Raw genomic sequence first — 18,481 nt, 5'->3', positions numbered from 1 at the left:
GAGTTCACCTTTTACATAGTTTAAAAGTGCGTTCTTTTGGCACAGTGTGCCAGATTTCCCAATGCCCGATCCGTGGGAAAGGGAAGAGTAATTATGCTCTGTTTGTTTGTTTTGGTGTATTCGTTTGAACTTAATTTTTTCTGCGTATTAGATAAAACCACACCTGGAATTAGTATGTTTTCCAGGTAAAATAAAGTTTTGTACCTTCGGAATATTGAAACCATTACAGATATGAAAGTAAGTAGGTACAATACTTGGGGGATGGGGAAAAAGTCGTATGTTATGAGGGTCTAAAATCACTCAAAAAAGGCTTATGTTGTTTGTGATGAGTAATTGCGTGTTGTCGGCGTTGTTTTCGAAAAATGTTGTTCTGAATTTATGCTAAAAGATTTTTTTCTAGTAAATTAAGTTCAAGAACTCGCTTCTGCTGGGAACCTCATTGACTAAATCAGGATTTTAACATGCGATAAGAAAACCACTACTTCCGTAAAGTGACATTTGGTATAAAATTGTTTTATTTATCAGGCTTTTTAGTTCTAACCTGTTCTTGATTTTTTTTTTTAAATTACCCACTTCGAATTATCGTAAAACGCACTAAATTATATGACTACTAACGACATCTTTCCAACGACACTAAACAACAATCACCTAGGTGGACTTTTGATGTGTAATGACATGAATGACAATTCGCGACCATACATCATACCAAAACAGAATACTAAATTTCTTCTCATTTCCCACGTTTATTAAATAAATTAATTGCGAAAGGCTATGACAATGGTTGCATTTAATAAATTGCTTTTAGTGATCGGTTTTGTGTTTCTCATTCATGCTGCTTACTCGGCGGCTCAACGTAAGTAAAACTGTTCATCCATTGGCTGAATAATTCCAATGAAAATTGAATTTGTCTCACAAAAAAAAATGTTTCATCCACAATGTAGACCGTACATATTTGAGAATAACCGAGCAGGAGTCTACATTTTTGCCATTTGATGTAAGTGAACATGCACTGCAATTACAATCGTGTAAAGATAACACTTGATTCCAATTACGATTCATTATGACAGATTCTCCTGCAAGCCATTACAAGTTTGTTCTTGATTGTCTACAGCCTGTTACAAGTAGTCGGCGATTTCAAGGAAATTAGGGCAGCTGTTGATTTGCAAGGCAAATCATGGGAAACATTATCAAATATTCCGTCATTTTACACATTCAATCATCGCGGAAAAACATTATCTGCTGCGTACGCACAGCCAAATAGCATGGGAAAATCTAGCTTAGACACGGACGATTGATTGTCTGAAATATTAACTTAATTCTAAATAAATTGAATTTTCCAAAGAATCTGAGAGTGTTTCAATATTCTGAGTGACTGGCAGAGAGAGAGAGAGAGAGAGAGAGAGAGAGAGAGAGAGAGAGAGAGAGTGAGAGAGAACATCAGAGAGTGCGAGTGAAAATCATGATATAAGTACAAAGCCAAGCACAAAACTCGTTGAGAAAGAGTCATCAACGTTGTAAGTTTCTAAACAGCTTTTGAAAGTGATGTTGATGAGTCAAAAATCAGATGAAAAAATTGACGAGAATTAGTGCATCCACTCTGAATGACGACAATATTTATACGATTTAAGAAGAACTGAGACGACTAATGTAAGATCGTATCCTTATTACGAGCCTTATTAGTTGCACAAAATAAGTACCTAGCCTTAAAGCAATGCAAAATCAGTCATTCAATCGTTCCTAAGATGTTAGAACAGTTTTACAGTCTCGCTAAGCAGCTTAATTAAGCAAAACGATCCCAGCTTAGCCTTGGGCTGGTTTTGATCGATACTGATTGCATATGTATTGATTGGGATCGGGATTGTATTAAAGAATATTTGTATGTGAATCGGTATCAACCGCGTTTATACCATGCCTCTTCAACATAATACAATCTCGATCGAGCCAACCTCATACATAATTGGTTTTTGGCCAGTAATTGATTCATCGACTTCATAATAGTAAAAATATTGTTGCAAAACTCTTACGATAAATTTATAGAACAATTTTGAAATTGGCGCGTCACACCCGTGATTAGACTCTATTCTGCAACAGATGTCACATCGCACCGTATCGGTCAGTTGTCACAAAACGATAAAAACGTTCGAACACATGCAAAAATTCATGTAAACCATATAAAATCTCGTATGTCTGTATTTGTGCATCGGCCAGTCGGCCATATCACTCATTCATTTACGATTTGATTTTATTAAAGTGTGTTACAAGTTAAGAAAGGAGCAAAATCCCACGAATCCTCGATAAAAATTTAAAACAACCAGGTACGTAGCCAAAAACTTAAAATTGTTTTCGCATAAATTTGTTTACGGTTTGGCGGTCTTCTGTTTTCTATCGGAATTGGTCGAATTTTAAGTGTAATTTTCCCAATAATCTCGGGATAAAATTCGTCTTCTTTTGCACAATTCAATTTCGGTAGGCCATCTTTGACAAAATATAAAAGTGCTTTCTTTACCTTTTGTGATTACGTTTTTCTCAATTGAACCGTTTCGTCCTACTGCTGTAAAATACTAAAAAGTCGCCGTAACGCGATTTTCGATTCGATACAATTTAATTGGAAATTGAAAATTAGTTGGACGTTGAATTACCACGAAATCATTTTAATTCAACTCATGTCGTACCGATACGACGCCATTGCTACATAAAGTCATACGAGCTCTTTTGGTCTCTTTAGAAAGCAGGGCTACTATACAATTCGAGCTAACTGTAAAATTCGGCTTTCGTATCATGATGCGTTTTTTAGGTTATCTTTCGGTTTGTGTTATGATCGAGAAATGTTCGATGATGCAAGTTATCTATTGGATTGTTAAATATGTGATTTTTCATTTGCATTCAGTATTTCGTGGAAATGTTTTTTGCAGACATTTTTCAAAAGTAACTAAACAAAAGTCCCTATTGTCCCCGAAATGTCAAGGACATATATCGCATGATCTATTTCACTTTGTTTGCCCTTTTCTTTGTCTGTAAAAATGTGCAACAAGCGTTGGTCATCAATTTATTGTTTTAACGAAACTTTCTGTTTCAAATAATGGTAAAGATTGCGCTGGATTTATGTGTTGCAATGTTATTGAGGTCGCTGGCGACAAAATGCGCGGAATAATAATTTCGATACAAATGAACATTGTTCAACACCAAATTCTTATTTATGTGTTTGGGATCATTTATGCAATTTCGGCCCTTAAGCCTCATCGATGGTTTAAACTACGATTTATTGTTGAATTAACTTTTCGCAGACGACAAGTGTAAAATGGCATAATCTGTTACCGCTGTTGAAACAAGACTGTGTATTCAAGGGACACAGGCTTTTACTTCATTAATTTATCATAATTTTTACCACGCTTATTATTTGGTGTCTTCCCTATCGATAACCGAGCTCTAGAGTATCAATTGAGTTAAATTAAAGTATTTGAACTGACGGTAAATTCAGCACAGATCGGAATTTGGCATTTACGTTAGTTATTTATGGAACCATGAGACAACTTTTGTGACGAGTGCAACGAAATTCGCGGACTTATATGTTGCACTCATACACTGTACTCCCGTCATGGATAAAAAACGAGAAAAATTTCGGAACTTTTCGTACCATTTTACGACTCATTGCAACTTTGAAAACCAAAATCGTCAAAAACAACTCTGAATATAAATTTCATATCCAAATGTGTCGCTTAACAACCTCCTTTAGATATGATCAAGCCAAACGGGGCCTTGAGACCGTAGGTCAAATGTACAAATTTACTTTTTTGTTGAATTCGAACACTTGTCACTATTGTCCAGCAATCCGAGAATGTCACGATCTGAAGCATTTATGGGATGTTTTGAATTCATTTTCCTTCTATTAATGAGACAGTCTGGCATCTAACTTTTGCAGGTCAATCAAATTTAATCGATAATTGTCCCCTCAGTTTAGCTATCCAGCTTCTAGGGTTTCACCTACTTCTTTGGAGCACCTTAAACTTTCACGATATTTCCTATTTGTTCTAAATGCAGAAAAAAAATCTTCCCGAACCAAACTTAGCTGAAAAATTGCTTATTGGGTAGATCGCTTCACTCAAGCTATGCAAAGTAGGCAATAGCTCAAAAGGACGACCTGTACCCTTAAAAAAATTAACGCTTAGCAAAAGTCGCCGAAACGACTTTTGGTGCATTAAGCAAAGCCAAGCATCACCAAGGCTTGTAATTTTCCTTACTCATTAGTTTAAGGCACGAATTTGTCCATCTGTTAACATTGTGATACCATGTCGCTACGTGTGCATATATTTAGCGAATCGTAACATAAATGCAACTTCTTATTGCTCTGTGAACTTGAATTGGTGTTTCGTTTCTAGCAAATAACTGATGAATGGATGAATGTTAGAAATTTGAAATTTTTGTTTTTCTTTCTTTGCAGATTACAAGTGTTATCAATAAATGGAAAGGAGGAGAGAGAACTACAAAAAAAATTATCATCAATAGAGAGAGAGAGAATAACTAAATAAAAACAAGTTTTATGGACAAGTATTGAGTACTTGTGTGTAAACACCGCGTATTTATTAAATTCAAATTCATTATCAGTGCATGAACACTAAAAATACAAACAAATTTCAAACAAAACTAGTAGAAGTGAACAATTTTATCACAGAAAATAAATAGTTCGATTGAACGAAGGAAAGGACGAAAATATTATTTTATTGTGTACCTAGTGTAAGTTATACAAAAGTAAAACAAGAACCAGAAACGATTTTTTATAACAATTAAAAGAAACGATTTTTTTTAAAGAAACAAAATTGTTGCGCATGTATCAAAGACGATAGATCAACAAATGCATCAAGTGTATGAGACAATATTGTAGTAAATCTTTTTGTTTGTGAAAAAAATATTGAACGAAAACCAACTTTGTTTAGTGTCGAGAAGTGTTTAACTTAAATACGCTTTCGTTTATTTAATTTTTTTTTTGGTTACTTTCCTTAGAAAAAAGGATTGCGAGAAAAATTCATAAAAGAACACAGAAAGGAAAAGAGAACATTTATTTTTGAAGTTATTATCGATCATATTGCTGCAGTAAAGTGTGATAAAACTTTTAGTAAAATGATGACAGAGAACATAAGTAATAACCACAACAATCATCCTGTCACAAGAGGGTAAATAGTTTTCTCAATTCAATTTTTAACAATCCTAGTTGTACTTAGCTTCGTGTATCTCTTTTTCCGTCACACATCGCAGAACATCCAAATTGATGTCGAAATGGAGACATGAGTCACAAATACAAAAGGAAATGTTGAAGTAAATTGATTGAAAGGCCTGTCCTGCTGGACAAGTTAAAAAATTAAAATTTTTTTGACTGTTATGGCACGACTGACCTCTACAATTTATTTCCCAATTCTCACGACGTTTCAATTTCGACAAAAAATTTCTATTTTCTACTACAGTCAGAGGCAGTGAATTTTCAGCATGATCCCCACTTCCAATCAAAACTGTTTAGACTTGTTTATACGGTTGAAGCTGCTACGCGTGGTAGTGGTAAAACTATATAAAGTAAAGACGTATAAACAGGTTTGATTGTTTGTGTGGATCAGCTGAAAAACAGCTGAAGCAAATTCATGCTGAAAATTCACTGCCTCTGACTGTCAGTGTGACGATTGACATTTAAATACGTCCTTGGTCTGAAACGCTGCCCCATAGTACGGCTCAATTCTCATCTCATTTTAATCATTTTGTCCATTTCAGTGAAGGAAAAATCGCAGAAGACTCATCGGGCTGGAAATCCAAATTAAAAGTTCCTGAGAAAGACAATCGGATAAAAACAAGTGTAAGTTCGAACACCCCTTCATAATGCCTGATGACAGTCGGTCTAATTTATGCGTTTCCATATTTCCTCTGTTCCAATGTAGGATGTAACTGATACCCGTGGAAATGAATTCGAAGAATTCTGTTTAAAACGAGGATTGCTGATGGGCATTTTTCAAAAAGGCTGGGAGAAACCATCACCGATTCAAGAAGCAGCCATTCCGATCGCACTTGGCGGAAAAGATATTTTAGCTCGTGCCAAAAATGGTACTGGAAAGACGGGAGCGTACTGCATTCCGGTGCTGGAACAAATTGATGTGGATGCGGATTATATCCAAGCCTTGGTGATTGTACCGACAAGAGAATTGGCTTTGCAAACGTCACAGATTTGCATTGAATTGGCGCAACATTTGGGTATTAGAGTGATGGTGACCACTGGTGGTACCGTTCTTAAGGATGACATTATGAGAATTTACCAGAAAGTTCAACTGATTATTGCAACGCCTGGTCGTATACTGGATCTCATGGACAAGGAGGTGGCGAATATGTCGCAATGCAAGATTCTTGTGCTTGACGAAGCCGACAAACTCCTCTCGCAGGATTTTCGAGGTATGCTCGATCATGTGATTATGAAACTGCCAAAGGAGCGCCAGATTTTGTTGTTTTCCGCAACATTTCCGCTCAGCGTGAAGAATTTTATGGAACGACACCTCAAGGAGCCATACGAAATTAATTTGATGGAAGAGCTGACGCTTAAAGGCGTTACGCAATACTACGCTTTCGTCCAGGAACGACAGAAGGTGCACTGTCTGAACACATTGTTCTCGAAGCTGCGTATCAATCAGTCGATCATCTTCTGCAATTCAACGCAGCGTGTGGAATTGCTGGCGAAGAAAATTACCGACCTAGGGTACTGTTGTTACTACATTCATGCCAGGATGGCCCAAGCGCACAGAAATCGTGTGTTCCATGATTTTCGGCAGGGACTCTGCAGGAATCTCGTCTGCTCCGATTTGTTTACGCGTGGTATCGATGTACAGGCTGTGAACGTTGTCATTAATTTTGATTTTCCAAAAATGGCAGAAACGTATTTGCATCGAATCGGCCGTTCGGGACGCTTTGGTCATTTGGGTAAGTGGACAATTTTGTTTATCATTTCGTTGACTTGCAGGGCTGTGTGAGATAAGGACATCGTTACATCATGTTTTGTTCAAATGATCGACCAGCGTTTGATATCAATTCGCTTACGTCATTAGTTCTAACATGCACATTTACATCTTGTTCGCTATACATGTAAGAGATCATTATGTCAAGTGAAGCCAACGTATCCCAAAGAATTCTTTAAGAGTCTTGTCCTTCGTTTGTTATTCCATTGGGAAAGATAAATTTTGCATTTCAAATGATTCGATTTATCCCGGGCTCCGGGCATGGCCTATTATCGGTAAATCTATTTACCGAATTTACTGAAATTTATCGAAGAATTTTCGTTAAATTTCAGTAAATAGATTTACCGACAATAGGCTCTAAACGCGACAACAATACCCATTCGCTCAGTAATACAGCCGTAGTCGATTCCTGTGGCTAAATTTTTCCCTAATCTTTTAGGTATTGCCATCAACTTGATCACCTATGAGGACCGTTTCGATTTGCATCGCATCGAAAAAGAGTTGGGCACGGAAATCAAGCCGATACCCAAGAACATTGATCCAGCATTGTATGTCGCCACAATGGCGAACGATTCCAATTCCAGTAACGAAGATAACAACATTAGCAAGTAAGAGAACAATCCATTTTTTTCAAAAAGAACGAATTACACAAACATAATGAGAGTCCATCAAACGAAATAATCTGAGATGCAACAAATTAACGAAATTTTTTTAAAGAACTTTTTTTCGGTGTTTATTGAAAGGAAAAAAAAACTTTTGAAATTACTTGATGTGTGTAATTATGTAGATAAGGCGAGAACTTCCCACATACGAAAATCTTTCACCATTTTTTTTTCTACTTTCATTTCATTTCTTTTTCTACATTTAAATTATTTTCGGTTGTATTTTGTATAACGAAAACATTATTTGTACTTGTTGGGTTATAGTTCATTTACGATAAAGTAAACAAAAAGAAAAATTTGAATTTGGTTAGCGTTTATCCATTATGTCATTATGTAAAAACACAACAAAACAAAACGATTTTCCATTGTTCCCAATTCAATTTAAACAAAAAATTTTATTCTACATAATTAAAAGATTGAGCACGAACACCTGATGGTTCTCCGACTTTTCTTTATTCTATGATTTTATGTGAACCGATTTCTGGTGATTGCTTCCCCATTTAATTGAGAAAACTGAGACGGAATAAAAATGAGACGGAAGAGAATTGTCATTGAGGCGACACGAAGACAATACGGAAGATTGAAGCATACAAAAATCCCTAACATGCCCTGATCAGTATCGCATCCATGTCTTTCCAAAAGAAATTTTTAAGAGATTTCCGTCCACTGGTCAAAAGTGTAGACTTAGGATTCTCGGAATCGTAGGACTTCTGAAACTTCTCAAGACTTTTATAAACAACTGAACCTTGCGACGGGACTTTTTTTTTCAGTTGACCGTTAGAGTGTTCAGAATTATCAGCAATCCAAAGATTTTCAACAGTCTGAGTTTGTAGACCGACCCAACAAAATTATTTTTCATTTTTTCATCTTCTAACCTCTCAGAAACGGCAAAATGGCAAAAATAGTTAAATCTATTACTTCATTTGTTTAAAAGTTTAACCTAAATCTATTCCTTCATTTTGTTTAAATATTCATTTTTTAGATCTAGTCGCTGATGTTGATAGCAGATGATTAATCCGTTTCTGAAAGGTTTCCGCTTTTTATGCCATCGTTAAAACGCAAACTTTTCTTTGTCTTCTTTATTTCTCTATTTAGCTGCTTTAATTAAAACTTTAAATTCGACTGTTTTCGAACAATATCTTGCCAATTTAAAAATGAAAAACCGATCTAATCGAGATATTAATTTCTAGGACCGACACCGACACAGCGTCATCATTAAGTAAATAGGCATTTCAGACATTAATATCAGCCGAATTCAATTTGATGAGAAAAATGTAAATAATTTTGTATAATTATTGATAAAAAAGAAAGTAAAGCGTTCGAGCGTTGGTATAAATTATTAAAAGAGAAGAAAAAAAAGAAGAAGAAATTTCTAGTTAAATCATTAGACAGACAAGGGATCGCATCTAAAAAAAAATTGATATGAAATGTGGGAAGGATTAGTTAAAAGAAAATAGAAATGAGAAAATGGGGTCGCTAAAGTGCTTAATGCACTCCATCATGTTGTACATAACAAAATTCTAAGAAATAGTAAAAATGAATCGTTTAAGTAATTTCTCTTGCGTGGGGGGGAACGGAAAACACAAACACAACAAAAAAACAAACAATTTCCCTCCCCAAATGAGTTCGACTAAAGTCACGGTGAAAATATAGTTGGAACAACGTTGTGTTGTGATGGTGCCTGATCAATCATTTTGAATTCTTTGCACAATTTTCATTTTTCCAATTTTAATTATTTCGATGAACCGAAGACATGAGAGCAACAGCTGGGATTCATTACCCTTTTGGAAACGGCTTACGATAAAATGATTACAATCTTCATTTGTTTAATGCAATTGCTAAGTGATATGAACATTGATATGAACAAATCTGTCACTCCGTTTGTTGAGTCATTTATTTTGAAGAATATACCAGCCAAAGTTCGACAACAGATGACTAGCCGTTTCTCAGAGGTTAATATTATAACCAGCTTAACTGAGATTTCATCAGAAATTTGCTCACCGAAACAACCATTTTGGTGGGATTGACTGCTAAGCTCCTTCTAACAAATGCGTTTTATGAAAAAATTTAACTTGTGCAAAGTATCTCTTCCCATCATTCTGATAAAACAAATTTAATTTAAAATGATCAAACAGCATCATCACAACCTAACCATATAGTCAAACGCACGTAAAGATATTTTTTCTTTCAATAAATTTGTATAAAAAAGGACTTCCTGTACAAATTACAACAATGAAAGTCAATGTTGGCCCATGAAATCATTGAAAAATCGAATTTGTGACAAATATCAAATCGATGCAACACAATTTGAAAAAATGAAAAGATAAGAATAATATTTGCCTCTTTTTGCGAGGCCGGACAAGCTTGATGACACAAATAAAAACTTGGTGTTAAAGGTCACCAATTTTATTATTTAGACATTCAGTGAATCGATTTTTGTGATTTTCTTTTTTGTCGATTTTTTCATGTGCCAACGTTAGCATTTTCAGGGAACCCACACATCGTGGCAACGTTAAATAAATTTAATTCGTAAAATTAATGAAAATATAAACGAGAAGACGAAACTGAGACAAAAAAAATAGAAACAAATTTGAAAAAACCAGTGTCACTGTAATGGAAAATCTAAATAGTAATTTGTATAGCCACAGAAAGACGATAAAAAAGAATTATTTTTCTAAAATAAAACAAAAAAAAATTAAAAAACTGAGCAGACCGAACACCACCACTGCTCCCGATTCATATAATTTCTCCATTGTGATTCAAAGAGTAAAAAAGAGCAATCAAAATCCATTCAAAATGTCCAAAAATCTTGTTCCGTTCCTTTAACAACACCGATCCCGAAACCATTGGAAAAGCGATATCCTGATCAATGATTCCGTTGGATTGGAAAATATGAATCTCCTTGCGTGGATGGGATTATTGTATGTTACTGACTGGATTTATTGTGATTTTGGAAAATGGAATCACCATAGAGAAATTGAATAAAAAAACAGATGAAGAAAACCTAACTAATTTTAATAGCATAAGTGTAATTCATGGACTGACTATGAATTTTATGAGACAAAAAAAATGGAAGATGAAAAATTTACTAAAATATGTTAAGCACATAAGAAAATGAATTAAAAATTTCAACAAAAATTGATTGACATACGAAAGAGAAAACAGAATCGGAAAACAGGAACGGACGACTTAATTCAATTTTTGTTTATTTCGTTCACCGCAGAAACAAGTTAAATTATTTAAAAAAAAAATCTTTTAAGCGAGATGAATTACGGCAAGTCAATCAATTTGATTTGAAAGCAAAAGGAAAAATTGAACCGTTTCGTTTTTTGTTGTTTTCGTTAATTATGTTTTTCCTTTAATGTTTAAGCGATAAAAAGAGTCCGTCTCTCGTTTCTTTGATTTTGTCATGAAAAATTGAATCGATTCAATCAAAAGTTAACAAGAAACAAATATCACTAAGAGAAAATCCTTAAGTATTTAATACTTAAAACGAGTAAAAAAATGAAGAGAAATCAACACTGAACATCTAGCGTGTACTTAAAAGAAATACGACCGGAAAGTACTAGCCAATAAAAGAATTTAATTTAAAAAAAAGTGTCCAATCAAGCGCATAAATACATTTCTTAAAGAAAACGTTCAGTCATTTTGAACCGTAAGAAAACAAAAAAGAAACTTCGTTAAATCGCGCGTTATTTTTTAGTGTAAAAAGTACACACGAGTTTTAATAGGAAAACGTACCTGTAAATTAATGAAAAAAATTGAAGAAGTAAAAAACCATTGAGAAGAAGAAAAATAAGACTTGAAGACTTCAATTCAATATAATCTTGAATTGTGATGGAAAATAGGATAACATACGCTTTGTGAATGGTTCGATTAAAAAGAGAAACACAGGAAAAAAAAAAATTCGTCCAACCATTCACGATGAAAGATTGCAGAGATATATAATGAAGAGATTATTGTCGAATTAGATGAAGTAAAAAACAAAAACAGAAATCGGGTAACTGTAACCCCCTTACCCACTCAATAAAATAAAAGGAGATTCATTCGGTTCATCAAATGTAAATATAAATTGGAACAAAAATTAAGTCAGAACCAATGTATTACCATCCACATACTATTACACACAATTCTGACAATCAATTTGTTCAGAGCAGCAATAGTGCATTTGATGGATCGTCAAGTAAATTGTTGAAAAAGTTCTTAATCCGGAAAGAAATATTTTTTTTTGTAATAAAATAAAATCCAGCAGAGGTGCTCTCGTCATTTTTACCAGATTTCGGTATAATTTTTCGATCCAAAAATCATTCTTCCAATAAATCTAACATCAAATCCTATCGGCGTGAGGTTATTTCGATGTGATTATTGTGACTTTTACCTAATATCACATTTGAATGGCTTCACACCTGTACGATTCAAATCTTTTCAAAAATAAATCGAAATTTAGATTTAAAAAAAAAATTGTTCTGTTACTCCAGTCGAACTAATTCAAACTTCTGAAGGATTAGCTCTTTTTCAACAATCTATTTCAAACATAAAATATTGCTGCCATAATTCAAGACAACATCACTTGAACCGCTCATAGATCGTTGAGCAGATAACCATTTTACCATCATATCTGTTCCACTAAGACCGTGAATTTTATACCTTAAATATACAAATTATGGTCGTCTATTCGTTTGGCATCTTGCCAGAAAGATGAAAGAAAGGAAAAAAAAACAATTTATCAGCCATTTTCGTTTACGATTACAAGACACACCATTTTTTTTTTTAATCAATTCAAATAATAAAACAACCAAATGAAATATGGAAGAAAATCAATAATTAAATCCAGCAAGAATTTACCAAAATGTACTATTTATAGTAGAAAATTTTTATTAATTTTAATTTCATCCGTACAATTAAACAATAATTTATAAAATGCAGAAACGCAACCAATTGTTTGTTCAACATTGAAATCAGTATAAACCACTTCTATCAACAATAAAAGAAAAGATTGGCTGAAAAGAAAATTTGTGTTGATTTTTATTTATACATCGCAACCGAGGACTACTATCCAACTATGATACCAGTGGTCCCTTAAGAGTCATAGAAATGAAAAAAATGAAGTTCAGTAAAGTGGCATCGAGGACTATTAATAACAATAATAACAGTGATGTCGCTGCGGAGCCTGTGGGGCGGAGGATACGTTCATTCCCTGAGGTATTAATTAATAGGGATTTTTCCATTCTCACTTGTATAGTAGATTATGAAATTTGTTCGAAAATACATCCAGTCTGCTGAAAAGTGGATCACCACCGGTTTGAAGTAGGTTTTGATTTTTGTTCTTTACATGGTGTTGTGGTTTGTAGTTTTTTTTAACTGGCAGGTTACACGCAAAAAAGTTAAATTTCCTATATACATTGCAGACGTAAGCATTGTACGTCTGAAATAAACATTTTACTTCTGATACGTACTTTGTACATTTACGAGTGATACGAATAGTCACTAGCAGTATGTATGATTATACGTCGGACATGAACTGCTCGTGACTATTCGTGTCACTTGTATGTTTATACGTCAGACATGTACGATATACATGTCAAACGTTGGAATATACATATCCGAAGTAAGGCAGAAATGAAGCTGTCTGCCAGCCATTTCATACATACTGGACGTATGTTGACGAACTTTTTTATCGGTGAACGGTTCACTATGTACTTAAATTGTACATGTGTCACGTAAAATTCTTCGTATTAGAAGTACAAAGTCCATATCAGAAGTAAATGTTTGTTTCACACGTACAATGTTTACGTCTACAATGTTCATCCAATAATTCTCTTTTTAGCGTGTACGCAGACTGCTCGGTGAAAATGACTTCACCTAGCTTAATTTAATTACATTGGACATATAATGTGACATGGTAGTGTGTGTAACATAGAGAAACTTTATTTCAAAAATCCACCAAAACCCTTTGCTTCTACACCTACTTAAAAGACGTATACCTAAGTTGACGTAAGACTTGGAAATTATAAGTAAATTGTCCTATACAAAGTATAGGGAGGATCAACTTATAATTTTCAAGTTTCATGTCAGCTTAAGTAAGTTGAAAATAAGTGAGAATCTCCCTGAAATCTGACTGAATTGTTTCTTGTTATTGATATTGCAGACTCATCATGAAGAAGAGAGGTATGGTCCATTTGTTGAATAATTCTGTTTTAATCGAAATCGAAAGTCCAATTTCTGCATGTTTAGTTTTACTATTGAGTAGTACTAGTACAGCAGTGTACAACATATTGGGGAGATTGTGATTTCCACTTATAGTTATAAGTTGACGTAAAATTTGAAAATTATAAAATGACTTTCCACCTCCATGTACTAAGTACTTGTTATGAAGAAATTACTTATAATTTCAAAGTTCTACGTCAACTTATCACTATTCACTAGGGGTGTGCGATGGTTCGGGGATCAGGATGGAAGGGGTCCACAAAAAGTTCTTACCATCCCTAGATGTCAAAAAATGATTTTAAAATTTTTTTTAAATTCATTAACAACTTGCGCAAATTCACTGAAGCTGAATTTGCGACTACTGGTAAAATCTCATATTTCGACCTCTACCAACAATATGCTGCGAGATATTTTTTGCCCTAATTAGTGTTTTTCTACTAATTAGAGTCCAATAAAACAGAAAATGTTTAAATTGGAAACATTTGGCCGAAGCATTATGTTTGTTGTGTCGTCAAAGTTCGACAACTATGAAAAATTGAGTAAATTTTAAACTTGAAAATTCTATAATCGACATAAAAAATTATTCGATTATTGCTCAAATGGGCTTAAATGGTTGGGAATATCCAAAAAGGAAGAGTTTTTGAAAATCGTCTGTGAAATGCGTGTGGTGTGACTGTTTGTTTTGCCCAAAATTGAGGAAAAAATCCTCAACGGAGACGACACATTCACAGACGATTTTCAAAAACTCTTCTTTTTTTAATAATTTAATTTTCTATGTCGATTATAGAATTTTCAAGTTTAAAATTTACTCAATTTTTCATAGTTGGCGAACTTAGACCCACCAAACATAACGCTTCGGCCAAATGTTTCCAATTTAAAAAATTTCTGTTTTATTGGACTATAATTATTAGAAAAACACTAATTAGGGCAAAAAATATCTCGCAGCATATTGTTGGTAGAGGTCAAAATATGAGATTTTACCAGTAGTCGCAAATTCAGCTTCAGTGTTGCGCAAGTTGTTAATGAATTTTAAAAAAATTTTAAAATCATTTTTTGACATCTAGGGATGGTAAGAATTTTTTGTGGACCCCTTCCATCCTGATCCCCGAACCATCGCACACCCCTACTATTCACTTTTCTTCAGAATTCTAAAATTCTCGAATTTCTAAAAAAAGATTTTACAAAATTGGCCCTGTTCCAAAGAGTAAACTTAAGATAAGACATAAGATCTATTTCGGTACAGTCATTGAATCTGCTACTTCTTTTGTTTAACTTATCGCCTAGTATTTAGCAATTTCTCGTATGTAGTTCATTTTGCTATAAGGGTAAGTCAGAATTCTTTGTTAATAAAATTGTTGTATTGCTTGGTCAGTAATTCAACATTGACAAAGTGTTGTATTGCTTTGACTTGACCAAAATTGTTGAAAAATTTTCTTTTATTCAACGAAAGGGCGAACGAAACGTGTTACCGTTTACGATTCGTGACGAAACGTTTTACCGTTTACAATCATAGTGCGGACGAACAACAGGACAAACAATGCTGATTCCGGCGTATCACGCCATCATCAGTGCACCTATGTCTTGCGATGACTATGTGCATATCAGCACGACACAAACTGAAATGAGCAATCGCTTCAATTGTACGAGCATTATATACACTTTTTCGTCATTTGTTAAGACCAGGGTTCCGGCATAACGTTATTTTTAACGTTATTTTTTGTTACGTGGACGTAACGTTACAAAAACGATTCAAATGTAACGTTATTATCATAACGAAAAATTTAATGGTACATTTGTTACAGTTACACAATCTAAAACGGTTTTTGCTAACGAAATGTTTTTCGGTACATCTCGTAACGTTACAAGAAAACGAAAATTTTTCCGGTACATCTCGTAACGTTACAAGAAAACGTAAATTTTTCCGGTACATATCGTAACGTTAAAAGAAAACGAAATTCTTTCCGTTACATTCCGTAACGTTACCATGATACGGAATATTTTTCGATAAATGAAATAACGTTAAGACAATTAACTGTTCCAATACAGTATCTTGAAAATTAGAGTAAATTACAGTAATAGCCTGGTCTAAAGGGAGGTTTATACGAATATTTTCTATCGTAAATGTTTTTTTTATTGAATTTTGAAGTAATATAATTATAACACGGAGCATTTATCATGAATTTTTTGTATTTTTATTGTTTACAGCTCCGGAAACCGCAACTTTTTTGACACTAATTTTTTTTTGTTTCTGTAACGTTACAACCTTTCCAAAAACGATTTCGTTTCTCTTTGTAACGTTAAGCCATACCGCAAATAAATTCGTTTTACTTCGTAACGTTAAGGCATACCGGAAAAAATTTGGTTTTACTTCGTAACGTTAAGCCACACCGGAAAATATTTCGTTTCTCTTTGTAACGTTACGCTATACCGGAAAAAATTTCGTTTCTCTTTATAACGTTAAACCATACCGAAATAATTTTTCGTTACACCGATTTCGTTATGAACTGTACCGAAAAAGCAAAAGTTCTATTTCGAAACGGTACGAAGTGAAACTTTTATGATAAAGTTTTAACGTTAAGGAACCCTGGTTAAGACTCTCTGTTTTTTGTGCTATATCTCTCACATACAGCTTTTGTGGATCACTCACATCCGACAATTTGTTTTTCGGTAATTTTAGTGACAATAAATAAATTCGTTGAATAATAGTATGTTACATACCAAGGATCAAAAAGGTGTGTTTTAGACCCAGGTGGTGAAAACGTCCAGGGATGGAGCGACGCGAAGCGGAGCGGAAACTAAGGACGTTTTCACCACCGTGGTCTAAAACACACCTTTTTGATCCGTGGTTTGTATACTATTTTTCTTCCTGGAGTACCAAAGTCACATTCCGAACAAAACATAACAACAAAACTGAACAACATACCGGTGCAAAAGCATTCCATATTAATGCCGAAAGTAATCCGTATGAATGCCTAAAGAAGTCCGTTCCGTGTGCATGTATTCTCACAAATGTCGAAAAATAAGCAATCTGTAGGAATGCCGAAAGACATCCGAATGAATGCCGAAAGCAGTCCGTATGAATGCTGAAAGCAATCCTTATGAATGCATTGTCACAAAACACTAAAAACATTACATTCGCGTACATACAACAACTTGACACATTTGGGAAAGAATAAAGATAGGATCGAAAATGACATAAGCGGGAATGAAAATTGAGAGAAAATAGTAGGGGAGAATGTTGCTCTTTCGGTACTAAATTTGGTGAGTGAATGTGACGGTTTTGGTACTACAGGAAGAAAAAGAAATTTTTTCAACTATTTTGGTCAAGTTAAAGCAATTCTTTGCATTCGTCGACAGATTTTATAACTCATTTCTATGATTTTCGTACTTCATGTGATGTGATTTTATTTTAGCCAGGAGGGAGAAGTACAAAGAAGTAAAAGTTTTTCAAAAAAGTGTTAATATTTGGACTAGTGTAGTTCCAGTGTTCCAAAAATGAATTTCATTTGCCTTAGTTCTTTGCTGAATGTTTTCTTCCACATCTTGATAAATGATAAATTCAAATTTTATTATTGTAAGAATTATATTGTAATTGTTCCTTTTCGAAGTTCAGAGTTTACAGAATTTATTACCACTATTACGTATTACTCCATCAGCCAATATGAATCGTTTGATATTTCACAGAAGCACCACGATAACTATAGCTGCAATTATTGCCACATACACAGTTGATTTTGTGTTAATGGTGCTGTTACAGCGGGATATCGGTATAATATTGTGCGCTCTTTCATCATTAATTATCCTAGTTTCGTTTAATTGCTCTGAAGTTTTTAAATTGTTCAGAACTTCTAGCGCAATGGACCAGTCGAAATGGCGATTCTGTTCAGATACGTGTTGACCACATTCGATTAGTATTGATCTTAGTGACGCTTCGTCTGAATTAAGTTTACAATCATCGCTTTTAAAACCAACAAATTGATGTTTTGCTAATGTGAAGCTAACCACTGTACTGATCACTGCAATCACTAAAAATTTCATATTTGATCTGTTTGAGAGCACACCGAAAACTAATTATAAAAATGACTTCTATAAGAAGGTATACCCAATAAGCCATGAAATTTGACTAAGAAATTAACGAAATTCTGATGTAAGTGCGAGAACTAGCAGTGTAAAGAATATATTGTTAACCAATTCAGTAATAGTTATTTATCTGTCTAGAACGATAATCTCGAGCTTATCCCTCTAGGGAGTTTTTGTTTATCTCGATATATCTGTTCTCGACAGATAAAATATGATATGCACAGATTGCCAGACTGTTATTTTGACGTGTAGGCATTACGGCCCACGCCTTCGGCTAGGGCAATAATGTCCTACACGTCAAAATATCAATCTTGGCAACAGGTGCATAATATATATTACTTTACTATGGAGGTAATAGGGTCATTCCCATCCCTAGGGAATATTACTTTACATGCTAATTGAGACATTTTTATTTTGACTTGTGGGATTACCCTTCCACTCCTCAAAATAAAAATTTCCCAACTAGCATGTATTAGTAGATTATTCACCTCTGTCCACATGTTTATTTAGACACTTGGGGAGTTGTTGCATGAGCCGAAGGCGAATGTTATA

The 18,481-nt window shown here is 34.1% G+C and overlaps 2 protein-coding genes and 1 non-coding gene across 3 annotated transcripts; 2 read left to right on the top strand and 1 right to left on the bottom strand.

The window, feature by feature from the left end:
* Positions 1-652: 652 nt before the first annotated feature.
* On the top strand, positions 653-1,344 carry LOC119066244 (membrane magnesium transporter 1). The gene is made up of 3 exons (XM_037168566.1): positions 653-853; positions 942-994; positions 1,068-1,344. Exons 1-3 carry the CDS (start codon positions 772-774, stop codon positions 1,293-1,295), a joined length of 363 nt encoding a protein of 120 aa, XP_037024461.1. The 5' UTR covers positions 653-771; the 3' UTR covers positions 1,296-1,344.
* Positions 1,345-2,164: 820 nt separating this feature from the next.
* On the top strand, positions 2,165-8,069 carry LOC119066242 (ATP-dependent RNA helicase me31b). Its single transcript, XM_037168562.1, has 6 exons — positions 2,165-2,315; positions 4,439-4,731; positions 4,990-5,168; positions 5,755-5,836; positions 5,919-6,945; positions 7,420-8,069. The coding sequence occupies exons 3-6, from the start codon at positions 5,116-5,118 to the stop codon at positions 7,590-7,592; spliced, it is 1,335 nt and encodes a 444-aa protein (XP_037024457.1). The 5' UTR covers positions 2,165-2,315; positions 4,439-4,731; positions 4,990-5,115; the 3' UTR covers positions 7,593-8,069.
* On the bottom strand, positions 4,083-4,255 carry LOC119066975. Its single transcript, XR_005085831.1, has one exon. It is a non-coding gene; the product is annotated as a U12 minor spliceosomal RNA (small nuclear RNA).
* Positions 8,070-18,481: the final 10,412 nt, after the last annotated feature.

The sequence above is a fragment of the Bradysia coprophila genome, chromosome IV (assembly GCF_014529535.1).
Source record: "Bradysia coprophila strain Holo2 chromosome IV, BU_Bcop_v1, whole genome shotgun sequence".
Lineage (NCBI taxonomy): Eukaryota > Metazoa > Arthropoda > Insecta > Diptera > Sciaridae > Bradysia > Bradysia coprophila.
The sequence above is the reverse complement of the archived record's forward strand: the minus strand, read 5'-3'. Positions and strand labels throughout refer to the sequence as shown.

What these genes read in the sequence shown, in the direction of transcription:
- LOC119066244 (XM_037168566.1), top strand. Translation starts at nt 772, where the DNA reads ATGACAATGGTTGCATTTAATAAATTGCTTTTAGTGATCGGTTTTGTG. An exon ending in TGCTTACTCGGCGGCTCAAC is followed by an intron (nt 854 to 941) that starts GTAAGTAAAACT and finishes TCCACAATGTAG; the next exon opens with ACCGTACATATTTGAGAATA. An exon ending in CTACATTTTTGCCATTTGAT is followed by an intron (nt 995 to 1,067) that starts GTAAGTGAACAT and finishes TCATTATGACAG; the next exon opens with ATTCTCCTGCAAGCCATTAC.
- LOC119066242 (XM_037168562.1), top strand. Translation starts at nt 5,116, where the DNA reads ATGATGACAGAGAACATAAGTAATAACCACAACAATCATCCTGTCACA. An exon ending in AATCATCCTGTCACAAGAGG is followed by an intron (nt 5,169 to 5,754) that starts GTAAATAGTTTT and finishes TGTCCATTTCAG; the next exon opens with TGAAGGAAAAATCGCAGAAG. An exon ending in GGGACGCTTTGGTCATTTGG is followed by an intron (nt 6,946 to 7,419) that starts GTAAGTGGACAA and finishes CTAATCTTTTAG; the next exon opens with GTATTGCCATCAACTTGATC.